This window comes from Notolepis coatsorum (genome assembly GCF_963971535.1).
Source record: "Notolepis coatsorum genome assembly, chromosome: 18".
Taxonomy (NCBI): domain Eukaryota; kingdom Metazoa; phylum Chordata; class Actinopteri; order Aulopiformes; family Paralepididae; genus Notolepis; species Notolepis coatsorum.
This window is the reverse complement of record NC_140182.1, coordinates 55,190,611-55,202,982: the sequence shown is the minus strand read 5'-3', so window position 1 is coordinate 55,202,982 and position 12,372 is coordinate 55,190,611. Positions and strand designations below refer to the sequence as shown.

The 12,372-nt window shown below is 47.6% G+C and overlaps 1 protein-coding gene across 4 annotated transcripts in view; it reads left to right on the top strand.

Moving 5' to 3' along the window:
• The window catches only part of LOC311245628 (FYVE, RhoGEF and PH domain-containing protein 4-like), a 281,410-nt gene extending 270,976 nt beyond the window's left edge, over nucleotides 1–10,434 (top strand). For all 4 annotated transcript variants that reach the window (XM_084335538.1, XM_084335541.1, XM_084335539.1 and 1 more), the window contains exon 18: nucleotides 7,321–10,434. In XM_084335538.1, the coding sequence (XP_084191664.1) occupies nucleotides 7,321–7,590 (270 nt within the window). In that variant the 3' untranslated portion in view covers nucleotides 7,591–10,434. The remainder of the gene's footprint in view (nucleotides 1–7,320) is intronic.
• Nucleotides 10,435–12,372: the final 1,938 nt, after the last annotated feature.

Here is a 12,372-nt window from a genome sequence, read left to right as displayed (position 1 = left end):
GAATTGCAGCCTCCCGTAGGTGCTCTTTGAGAGCGGTTTTGAATGTGGGTAGGGATTCAAATTTTTTTTTACGGCTGTGGGTAGGGCGTTCCACATTGATGTGGCATAATTGCTAAATGTGTTTAGACCCTTGTTTGTGCCGAATCTGGGTTGAACATGATTTGTGGAACTCCCTCTGGTGTTGTGGTCATGGTATTCACTGACATGGTATTTCGACATGTACATGGGTACCTTAGTGGTGTAGTGTATCTTGTAGACCAGGCCCATTGCAAGTTGCTGGCTCAAATGGGCTGATGGGTTTAAGAGTAGAATGCCCATGGTAGCTTGTTCCCCATTACCTTTTTTTTCAATGATGCAGTCGGCTTGGTGAAGATATTGTACATATGGAGTGAGTGTGTGTGTGTGTTTGTGTATGTACAGTATCCTCACAGTATCCTGCATCAGCTGCTGCATCGTTAATAAGCTATATATGTATATGGAATTTGTTCATCTATTCGTTAACCTATTCCACTATATCCGTGCGATTTAGAGCTTATTTACTGTATTTAGTAATTTGCAGTTACATTTCTTTCTTGCTCCCGCTCTGCTCTGCTCTAGTGGGATGACCTCTTTGTTACCTACTGTAACTGAAAGCTTCCGCTACAATGCACCTACACTTGCCCGGCCACACCCACTCCCGCCTATGCATTTAAGCGAGGGGTGTGACCGTACTTCCGCTCTTCCCTCTTTTTTCACTTTCTGAAGTGTTTGCTACAGGCACACGTCAGCGAGTGTTTCTTGGATTAGTTAGATTAGTTTGTGTTGCTGCTTTTTTCCCCAAAAATGGCATCACCATCGGGACCTGGGAAATCTTTTTCTGGGCTCCACCAGCGGTTCACCGTCGCAACCTCCTCTGTGCGCCGCGGGGGCTCCCTAATCCCAAGCTCATGGCAAGAGGGTGAGCCCCAGCGGCATGCAGAGCTGAGTGCCCTGCGAGGTGGCCCTCCGGCTCCAGCGTCCCCATCGGGAGACCTCCGGCCAGTCCGGCAGTCTCTCTGGTGAGTGACGACTTGCGGTGAAGACTTGCGGCGGTGAACGAATGGGGCGGGTGGTCTGGCGACGGAGTTCAGTACGCGGGACCGGAGGCGTTCGGTTCTGCGGAACAGCTGGCACCGGAGGGGGCTTCCCCACGTTTCCTCTCCATTTCATCCGATAGAGACTGAGGATTATATGGAGGGGGCGGGGGAATTCCTTTTCGACGCCCCGGCGGAATCGGGGGCCCTGGGCCCCGGTTCCACGCTGGGAAGCCTCGTACACGGAGTTAGGGTTAGAGTCCCCAGCTCCGTGGTGGGACGCCTCTTCAGCAGCGTCAGGGTACAGCTCCCACCCACCCAGCGGTTTTAGCACCCCGACCGCGAGATATGCGAGCACAGGGGAAGAGAGACAGCAGGTGGAGCTGCTTGCTCTCTTCCCCGAGCTCATGGCGGCAGCGACGCGTGCCAACGGAATCCCCTTGCCAATGCCCCTGCCAGCGCCTATCCCCGATGCCATGGTGGGCCATTTTTTCCAACGGCACCCGCCGGGCAGGCCGAACATACTGTGCTCGACCTTCCCGGCCATGGACGCCTACGTGGCTCGGGGACAGGTGGTACCCCGCATCGTAGGCCTGACCCCCTCCTACCTGCCGGTTTGAAGCACGGCGTGCCACGGCTTGACAAACCATTGGCAGCCGTCCTTTGCCCTGACATGTGTGGGAGCCCAGAAAGAAGCCTCAGCTGGCCTTCTGGTCCGACCAGGCCTATGTTGCCTCGACGCAGAGCCTGGCAGCGACGACTAACATCGCGCCACTGGCGCGCTTCGAGTCGGGGCTGGTGGTGAGCGGGGAGGACCTAGGCCCGGAGCAGCGCCATATCCTCGCCCAGGCGTTGGGGGAAACCCTACACCTAACCCATCTCCAGGACATAGCTGCGGGGAAGCTGCAAGCTCTGGCCACCCTGACCCAGCGGCACCTGTGGCTGGAGCAGGCATCACTGGATGAGCGGAGGAGACTGCCCCTCCTCCTGGCCCCCCTTTCCAACGGTGGTCTCTTCGGCTCCGCCATCGATGAGGTGACGGTCGCCTGCAGGGAGATGGAAGAGCAGCGGTCGGTCCTCTGCCACCATTTCCCCCATCCCGTCCCCCAGTCATCGGGGATTGCCAACGCACAGCGTCACAGAGCTGCAGCCAGCGCAGCCTACAGCGCCGCCCGCTATGTATTTGTGTATGCCTCGTACGAAACAATGGGGGCCCGCTGCTCTGGTATAGTTAGGGTATGGCGGGTGGCACTTCTTGTTTAAAGAGAGCCATGGGTTTCATGTGAACGCGTAGATCCTGAATTCCCGATTGATGACTTGCTATTGTGTGTTTGGCTTTTCAAGCAATGTACATTAGCACATGGCTAAGGGCTCTGCCCCTCTTTTCGCCTTGTTTAGGTTTTACTTTACGTAGTGGGGTAGAATATGACAGGTGGCCAGTTTTGCTTATGAAACGGGGCCGTAGGGACTCTGGTGGACGCATCTTTTAAACAGACGCGATCCCAGATCCCACGGCTTGGAGGTTATCTGGTGTGTTTGGCTTTTTACATAGCAATGAAGCTAGCATTTGACAAGCACTTGCTCGTCACTGGGGGGCGCCAGCTTAGAGGGTGGGACTGGGGTTCCCGGCCATTGTAAATGTCACAGGCTTTCGCGTTTTCTTATTGGCCAAGGGATATGTCTGGGAGTTGGGGTCTGCAGAACAGATCCCAACTCCTGGACATATCCCTTGTCTTCCCCTCTTATGAGAGCGGAATTTATGACAGATGGTTTCTTCCCGGGCTCTGTATGTAAACCCCATGCCAGTGCCCTTGCGAGGGCCGGTCTTCCCCCGGTTCACCGGGGGAGAGACGGTGGGTTGGGGCACTTTTTTTTTTTTTATACACTTTTTCTCCTTATTTTCTATTTTTCTCCCATCCCAATTTCATATCGCCAATTCTCCCCTTCAATTCTCCCCTCCCCTGTCTTGAACGTTGCTAGACTATGCCTCCCACTGGTCGGCTGTAGTGAAGACAGAAGCCTTGCATCACGTGTCCCCTTCGGTACACGAGGAGGCAGCCTGTTGCATCTTTTCACCAGACAGTGCGGACTCTCAGTGGCGAGGAGTAATGCGTGGGAGGCTCACGCTGCCCCCGATACTTCCTGTCTCTGCTGTACAGGCGTCACCCGGCCGACCTGTAGGAGTCGCTGTCCACAACGTCCAATCCCCACCCATCGACTTTCCACCCGCTACCTCTGCCAATTGAGATAGTATGACGACTGGCCCAAGCCGCAGGCAACGCTGACTCTGGGAGTCGAGACCAGAGTCTCTTGCATTGGTGACGAGTGCAATCTCTGCTACGCCACCCAGCCGCCCCGGGTTGGGGCACTTTCTTATCAGAATTCGCCCAACACATTCTCGAGTTTTGCGAGCCTAACGCTGTTTGATATCAGCACTTGGTCCCAAGGGACCGATGTCAGTGTCTGGCCCCGGGCATGTTCTCAAGTGTTTATCTGAAACAGCCTTTTAGGGACCGCCGCGCCCCGGTGTGTCCGAACGGTATAACGGCATTTGTATGTGGTCGGCCTGGAAGGAGTTTACCTCTGCCAAGCGCCAGGCGAGCGCTGCTCATCCTGGTCGCGCCGGACCGGATCAGTTTAACCCGATGTCCGCCGGGTCACAGGCGAGCATTGCTCGTACAATATATTCTGTTAACCCGAAGGGCCCTGTGCGTTTCCGGGGGGTAATGCCAGGGCGGACCGGACGCCACAGGGGCTGATGTCATGTATGTTGCGTATGTCATAGTTGCCACTATGAATTGGAAATGGGGGACCCCGAGGTAAACAAGACGAACGTCGTTCTCTGGTCTGCATCCAACTGCAACAGTTGCGTGTATTGAGCCGTACTGTATTGTACCCATTCTGCAATCTGTTAAATGAAGTTTTCATTCACTCATTCATCCCTCCCTCCCCGTTCGACCAGGGGGGCGTCGGGGTGCTGTTTATTAGCCATCAGCCCCTCTAAGCACTCCTGTGTAGTTCCCGGTCCTCCAGGCACAGGTCGAGCTTTGCTCTTGTTACCTGTCGGCCTGGCTTGACCCCTTTTAGACCTTAAACGCCTGCTAAATGAATGCATTATATAGCCTGCATGCACACGCAGATGTGTTTCCCGGATTCAATGGGTTAAGGGAGCAACCTTCTGTTTTGGGGTGGTTGTCTCCCCGGTATGCTGATAGCGGAGTCAACTCACTGGCAGAGTCCGGGTTCGACCCTGACCCCACGCGAGTATGCCCCCGTATGTTTTATGATTCTGCCAATAGACCTATCTCAAACCCTGCCCCTTTTCTTGATCCTCCAATCACAGCTGTCGCTTACCTCGGACTTCCTCGGATCAAGAAAAGAGGGCAGGGTTTTGAGACAGGTCCATTGTGTCTAATGCTTTCCTGAACCCCAACCCGCGAGACGCAGGCTTGCTGGCAGGGTCAGGGTTCGTGGCAGAGCCAGTTTACTGGCGGAGTGGGGGTCCGACCCTGTGAGATTATGACCACACAGGATTGTGACATGGTGCACGGCATGCCGAATGCCCTCCCCCCCCCCGCTCAGCGGGTGGGCCGTCGGGGTACTGTTTTTACAGTCAGCCCCTCTAGGCGCTCCTGTGTAGTTCACAGTCCTCCGGGCACAGGTCGAGCTTTGCTCCTGTTGACCTAGGTTATGGGATCAACCTCCTCTTTTGGAGTAGTTGTCTCCCCGGTATGCCAGCTGACCCCACGGGAGTATGGGGGAGAGCCGCCTCGGAGAGCTTTGGAGCCTCCTCCTCAGGGAGTTTCAGAGCCTCCTCCTCAGAGAGAGAGCCTCCTCACAGAGCATCCTCCTCCGGGAGTTTTCAGAGCCTTTTCCTGTTGTGCCCTGTAGGCCTGGGCGGTATCATTTTTTTCACACCGTTATACCTTGATTACCTAATACCCCGGTGTACGGTATATGACGGTATGACTTTCATTTTCATCAGCGGGGGGGGGGGGGGTAGCCACTAGCCAGAAGCCCACAGCATCCTAGTACTACTAACGTTAACTCTCAGAATGGTAGCCAGGAGCCCCGCAGCACCCTAATACTAGTAACGTTAGTATTGTGTATTAAAAAATGCACCGGACTGCAAAGTAACGTTTTACCGTTTATTTGCCACCAGTCCACAACAACACACTCTCGTTACCACAACGCTTTACGGTATTTTCACAGCACTGTCGCAACATTACCGTAAAGCGTGACCACCGTTGTGATACACATACACAACAGTTAGCTCTCAGAATAGCCAGTTAGCCCGCAGCACCAGGCAGCAACGGTAAGCGCGTCTCATTTTATTTCCAGTGAAGCGGGGTTTCCCCTCCTCCTCCTGTGTGTAGACAACCAGCTCTGCGGCTCGCTCCAATAGTGAGGACTGGTCTCGCCCTCTGCTGGCGCGTGTGTGCAGTGCACTACAACCAACCACTGTTAAAACTCCGTTGGATCTATGATTTTGACGGTATTGCTTTTCAATACCGTCGGGATTTCTAAATACCCTGGTATACCGTAATACCGTCATACCGCCCAAGCCTAGTGCCCTGTCCGATGCGCTGACGGTGTAAAGGGTGGTGTCATGAGTAAACACCTGGAGAGGTCTCGATGCCACAGCCTCGCTGACCTCACCAGGTCCCTTCTGTCAGGTCCTGGCTCCTGGACTCTGCAGCAGGTCTGCCTTTGAGTGGTCCATGAGGCTGGGACCTCCTCTGCACCCCCGCTGCTAAGGCTTCCCCTTCGGGCAACATCAGGGTTTATCAACCCCAACCCTGCGAGGTGTGTATGCTTCACGTACGTTCCCTGGTGGCGAGTGCGGCGCGGGGTCGGGTAGCCACGGGCCCTTCTGTCCCGCGGTCTGCTCACCCTGTGCGTTTGTTGGGTGCTGTCCCCTCTTTCGCACAGTCGGTGTCCTGTCCCCCCCTCCCCGGTGTTCTGATGGTTGTAGGGGACCTCAGTGGGTGCATGTGTTGGGCTCTCCGCGCCCTGCTCCGTTCTTGTGTCCCACTAGAGCAGAGCAGAGCGAGAGCAAGAACGAAATGTAACGAAGGTTATCCTATAACCCTAGTTACATGAGTTCTTGCGAGCGCTCTGCTCTCACTCACTGAGGACCCCTGATTTACCAGTTTCATCACCTGTGCATTGTGTGTTACTATTGCACTTTACTTTTACATTTGCACTCTGGTTGGATGCCAAACCTATTTTTGTTGTATTGTATTTGTGCTGTATAATGACAATACATTTGAATCTAATCTAATCTCATTTTGATCAGTCGCAAATTGCTTTCTGTTGAATATTTCCCCCATAAGGGTCAAATGTGTCCTTTAAATGGAACTTGTGAATTTGTGGTCTCGACTTCAAGTGGATTGAAGTTGTGAGGACACTGTTGTTAGTCCACTGAGCAATGTGTCTTGAAGCCACTGAGGCTAACGATTTTCCACTTAAAACTTTGCGAAGACCACAATAGTGGGTCGTTCATATGGACTCTTCTCGTGAACACAGAAAACACAAGTTCCATTTGAAGGCAGCATGATCTTCTTCTGCCGATTCTGCCATAGGATTCCATTGCATCTGAAAATGTGTTCTAAACACCACATAAACACATGAAAGTCACCACATCTGACTAAATTGCCAGTCATCATCTGAAGTGCATTTATTTTCCTGAAAGGTTTTCGATTTTTTTGCCCTGAAAGGTTGCTCTATTGTGCCTTAATACAGCATCTAAAAAGGAACAAGAGGAATTTCTCCTCAGATACTGTATTATATCACAATGGCAAAACATATCAGAAAACACCTAATACATAGACAAATCTGGTGACTTTCTTCAGTTCATGTGGTGTTTAAGACACAGGGGTCAAATGAGCCAGTGGTTCAACCTAGGATACAGAGAGGACAAGATGATCTTAAAATATGAGTTAAAGAAGAAGCTTGCTGGTCAAAGTAAACTTAATCAAAATTAAATATAAAATTGAAATGAATTAAAATATGTCAAAAGAAAGGAGAATGTGCTGTTCAGTTGTTTTTGATAAAGGAATAGATCGTCTTTTCTTATGTCCATTTATTTTGACTTTTTACTGCCAGAGGACCGCTGAAGTCATATTTTCATATCCCTTTAATGCAGATTAATTCTTACAATTTGTAGTAAACATCCTGATGTACTTGCTTTACTTCTGTCCGAGAGGTAATTTTATGTAAATACTGGCTTATTTTACCCCACTCTCCCCTGCCCCTCTCTCTCTAGGATGTGAAGGCCCAGTCCACCATCCCCTTGCTGGGGTACTCAGTGGAGGACGACAGCCCGCGGCCCGCGGACCACCCCGCCAGCTTCCGCCTTTCCCAGTCCAAGTCTGTCCACAACTTTGCGGCTGAGACGGATGACCTCAAGCAGCGCTGGCTGAAGGTGATCCGCGTGGCGGTGACGGGGGAAATGCCGGAACACCCGCAGACCAACGGTAGCAACACCAGCATGGACAACAACAACACACAGGAAGCTGGAACTGATAGTTCGTAGGCAAGAGACTACCGGATCGCTCAACGGACATGATGTGTAGATATGTACTGCATGCACACGCGCAGACATACACGTTCACACTCCCCCATGTCGCTCCCTCGTGGGGTCTCAAGATCTCACGTGCGTAAAGGACAATGTTGGAAAATCAGTGCTGGATAAACTCCCTCTCCTTGTCAATCTGCAATCTCCTACTTCCTTCCTGGATTTTTAACCAATCACAAGCGAGGACTTGGATCCGCCACTAAAGCTGTGTTGGAATGCAAAAAGACATCTGTGGTACAATCGACACTAGCACATGGGGGACCTCAGGACTATTTCTGCTTCCCTTGAACAGGCACTATTATGGGACAGGCCAAACCCTTACCTTCACGGACCCTTGAATCAGGCCCTCGTGTCCTGTTGAGCCAAAGGACTGTTTACAGATTTGGCGTCCAGTAAAGGACTGTCCTAGCTGTCTGCCTGTACTATAACTCGGCTCTGTGTACATGTACAGTATATAACTATACTGTCTGCCTGTACTATAACTCAGCTCTGTGTACATGTGCAGTATATAGTGTCACTCAGTTTTTCCTAAAAAAGGAACAAATGCGTTTTTAATGTACAGAAAGAATCAACACTCAATGATTTGATGACATAGCAAAGCATCTGAGGATGGCTCCTCTTATCCGCGGTGCGGTAGAGCAGGTTTTAGAGGTGGGGAAATGATGAGAGGTATATTCATCAATCATAAACTCACAAACAGTAGTCTCTCCCATTAATAGAAAAGCACAAACTCGATCAAATGAAACTCGATGGATATGCCGCGTCATGCAGTTAATAGTAGGGGCGTGCAAGAAAAAAAGATCGATTCACAAATTCCAAAATTTATTAAATGTTTTGGGTGATTTGTATCTTTCAGACCAATTAAACTAACTGTCTACCGCAGTGAAATGGGAAAGGTAACTCAAAACAGCTATCTAGAATCAAATCTATACATGTATTGCTCAAGAATTGATTATGAATCGAGCATTGATTTGGAATCAAATTGAGTCGTGCACCCTTTTAATAGGTCCCATCAAGATGTTTTGGCACTAACATAAGCGGAGAGAAATAATGCATACATCCTAACCCACATACCAATATATATATATATATCGACAACTCGCAGTGCTTCACTATGCGGAACAAGGTCGCTCTTCAGAATCTCCAGAGCGACCTTCAAGTCGCTTCAAGAACTCTGTCAAATGGGCCATCGGATGAGTGTCCACTTTTACACACAGCCTTCAATTCTAGCAGTAGCAATGAAATAGCACAAGGCAACCTCCATGTATTATAATATCCCATACTGTATGTGTGATGATACACACTCAGCCATGTAGCAGTGTTGAGGATACCATATAAATGGTTATCTGACTATGAGATGACGATGTAGCCCAGTGGTTTGAGACGGACAGGCTAGAGGCTGTCGTGATGATGTGGTGGGGTTTTCTATGAGGACGTAAAGGTGCTATAGATACAATTTGTATGTAGAGTAATAAAAAGAATAAAAAAAAATAATACATCTACAGATTATTGATTAATGAATTTATCATAAAAGAAAATGGTTGCAGGTCAAAATGTCTAAATGTTGCAGGCATGTATTCCCTCCCTACTTCCCATTTCCCCACCTGATTGCATAAATGACATGCCGGTGCTCTAGGGCGACATCTAGTGGCTGAATGTTATCTATAGCACCTTTAAGATTCAAGTCTGAGAGGGCATGAGCGGCAACGCACCAAGCAGGCCAATCAGAGCCAACACGGTCTCATCAGAAAGCGTAAATAAAGTAGTAATCAACTACAGGAAAAAAGGTACATAAAAACGTTATGTTATAGCCATAAGTAGTATATTTATGTATTGTCTCTGCAAAAGTCCAAAACAAATGCCACAACCAGGAGTTGAACCAACAAACATTGCAGTCGCGGGCGAGTGCTCTCACCTCTATCTCACTATGATTATAGTTAGAGTTGAGGTTAGTTTTAACATTTTCTTAACAGTTATGGTTAAGACATGAAGTTAGGGTTAAGGTTAGGGTTTGATCCCCATTAGGGGAAAGTAATATGTAATATAATGTATGAATATGTAATATTATATGTACTTATTTGTAATATGTGTACATTTTCGATACAATACTTAGATATATTCCTTATGGCTATAACATAACATACATTATGTAAATTTTTTCCTGTGGTCAATTAGTACTTCATTTACATATAGTAAGCGAGATCGGGCTGATCAGAGATACAGTAGCGGCGTAGCGACATTGTACGAGAAGATGTAAATGTATTTGTAATGCTGTAATTAATTGTATTATTTAAAAGTAATTTATAGAATACGGTGAGCATGAGCTTAAAAGGAAAGGAGCACAAAGACTATGCCTTCGATTCGATTTGTTCGGTCAACTCGCACCCAATTCACGTTCAAACAATTAGAGAAAGTACGGTAGGTAATAATAACAATATTTTATATAATAACAAATGTCTCCCTTGACAGTAAACATTCCTCCGCAAACTCAACCCCTGATTTGTCACCTTAGGCCTAACAGTATGACTACAGAATGGTTACTGGATGGATTTGGGGTAGTGTGCCTACAGTATACTCTCTGGGTGTTGATTTACGCCCTCCTCTTCCCCCTCCCCACTCCCTCCTCTTCCCCCTCCCCTCTCCCTTCTCAAACCCTCCCGTCTGTATTAACACCTGAATGTAAAAGCAGTTTTTTTTTTTTTTTTTTTATAAACATACACCGTCCCCTCCCCTCCTCCCAAAACGTTTGAGAATTGACGCACTTTACAGTCTTATATAAAGTGTACCTTGTAAGAAAATAAAAACGAGACAAAATATTCTGTAACGGCATGTTGTGCATTATTATTATTATGGTGCGTTGTTGATGTCGATTTCACTTGCCACTGTTAGAATCTCCTGGTAATGTCTCTGCTGGTGAGGGAGAGAGGTGTGTGTGTGTGTGTGTGTGTGTGTGTGTGTGTGTGTGTGTGTGTGTGTGTGTGTGTGTGTGTGTGTGTGTGTGTGTGTGTGTGTGTGTGTGTGTGTGTGTGTGTGTGTGTGTGTGTGTGTGTGTGTGTGTGTGTGTGTGTGTGTGTGTGTGTGTGTGTGTGTGTGTGTGTGTGTGTGTGTGTGTGTGTGTCGCGCGCGTTTGAGAAAGTAAGGCATTAAAACCATATGTATCTATTATTACTATCAACAATCAATACAACACAAGGTTTACTTGTTGCTACCATGATTCTGAGATACTGGAGGTAAGTAAAATACAGTATTAATTAATATATTATTAAGTTACTGGGGAAAAACAGTAAACAGATTGCAGGCACTCTTCTATCAAAAAGATAGTGTATTGTGACAGATTTTTAATTTTTTTTAATTTATTCTCGATATGGACATTGATGTTTTACCTTCAATTGCAATGCCGTCGACATTATATACATATAGATACATTAATTTGCATAAATAGGACACAAACATGTGAAAGGAGAAAAAAGAACACTTACACACTGACGTAGGGAGGTTTGTGATCATTATACAATCAATTGATTGTCATTATACAGCACAAGTACAGTACAACTAAAAGAAGTTGGTACAGTAATACAGGTATAAAGACAATAATATTGATTATTGATTGATTGAATAAAATTGAATATTGAATGGTAGTAGACTAGTAGTTCATACTGGACAGCAGCGTACCTAGAGTAGGTAAGGGATATGTACTAGGGATGCCCGATATTGGCTTTTTTACCGATACCGATATACCGATATTGTCCAACTCTTAATTTCCGATACCGATATCAACCGATACCGATATATGCAGGGTTTCCCCCCCCCCAAAAAACTGAATAATTTCAGGTAATTAACATTACATATCTCTTGTTGTGGAATTAACACAACATTATGCATACTTTTGACAATAATTTAAATCAGAATTTGTTCTTACTTGCTTGCCTGGGTAAATAAAGGTTATAGAAATGTAAAAAAATTACCGATACCGATATTTTCCGATATCACATTTTAATGCCAATATCGGTAGGCCGATAATATCGGACATCCCTAATATGTACAGATATAGTAATAAGCTACAAATTACCACAATATTGCTCATCACATCAGAGAGAATGAGATAAGAGAGGGAACTGAAGGTAGTTCGCTGCTCCCATCGTGTGTAGCTAGTAGCTACTCTTCATGCATAACATTAGTTAGCAGTAGCAGTCCGGGTAGTATTGACCATGTTGGAACCGGTGTCACTTGGTTCTTGATACCCAACCCTATTCTCGACAGTAAGCATGTCCCTGCAGTTCAGTCATGTGCACCACCTGAATCGGTGCTGGTGCAGGTCCAGGTCCCGCCTCTCTAAAAAGGACCACACGTCAAAACATCATGCCCACTATTTCCTCCATTTCCTCTCGGGATAATGACTGAGTTTGAGACTATAACAGTGAAGACACACGGAATATGATGTAATAATCACAGTGAGATAAGGAAATGAAGTGAGTGTCATAATAAAAAAAATAATAAAGGAAATAATCTGCAATCTTACGAAGAGTTACAGCGTCAACTCTGTCTTCCTGAAGGAGTCCTCGTCTGTCTCTGACCCCATCCACGACCTCTTCCTCTGTCCCTCGTCCTTCCTCCACCCCTGGCCGGCTCTGTTTATCTCCCAGTAACATTAGACAGTCTGGCTCTCGTCACTGGAGTCCTAAGATAATGTATTTGCACACAGAAAGATAGTTACATTATATTGTGTAGCTACTGAGCCAC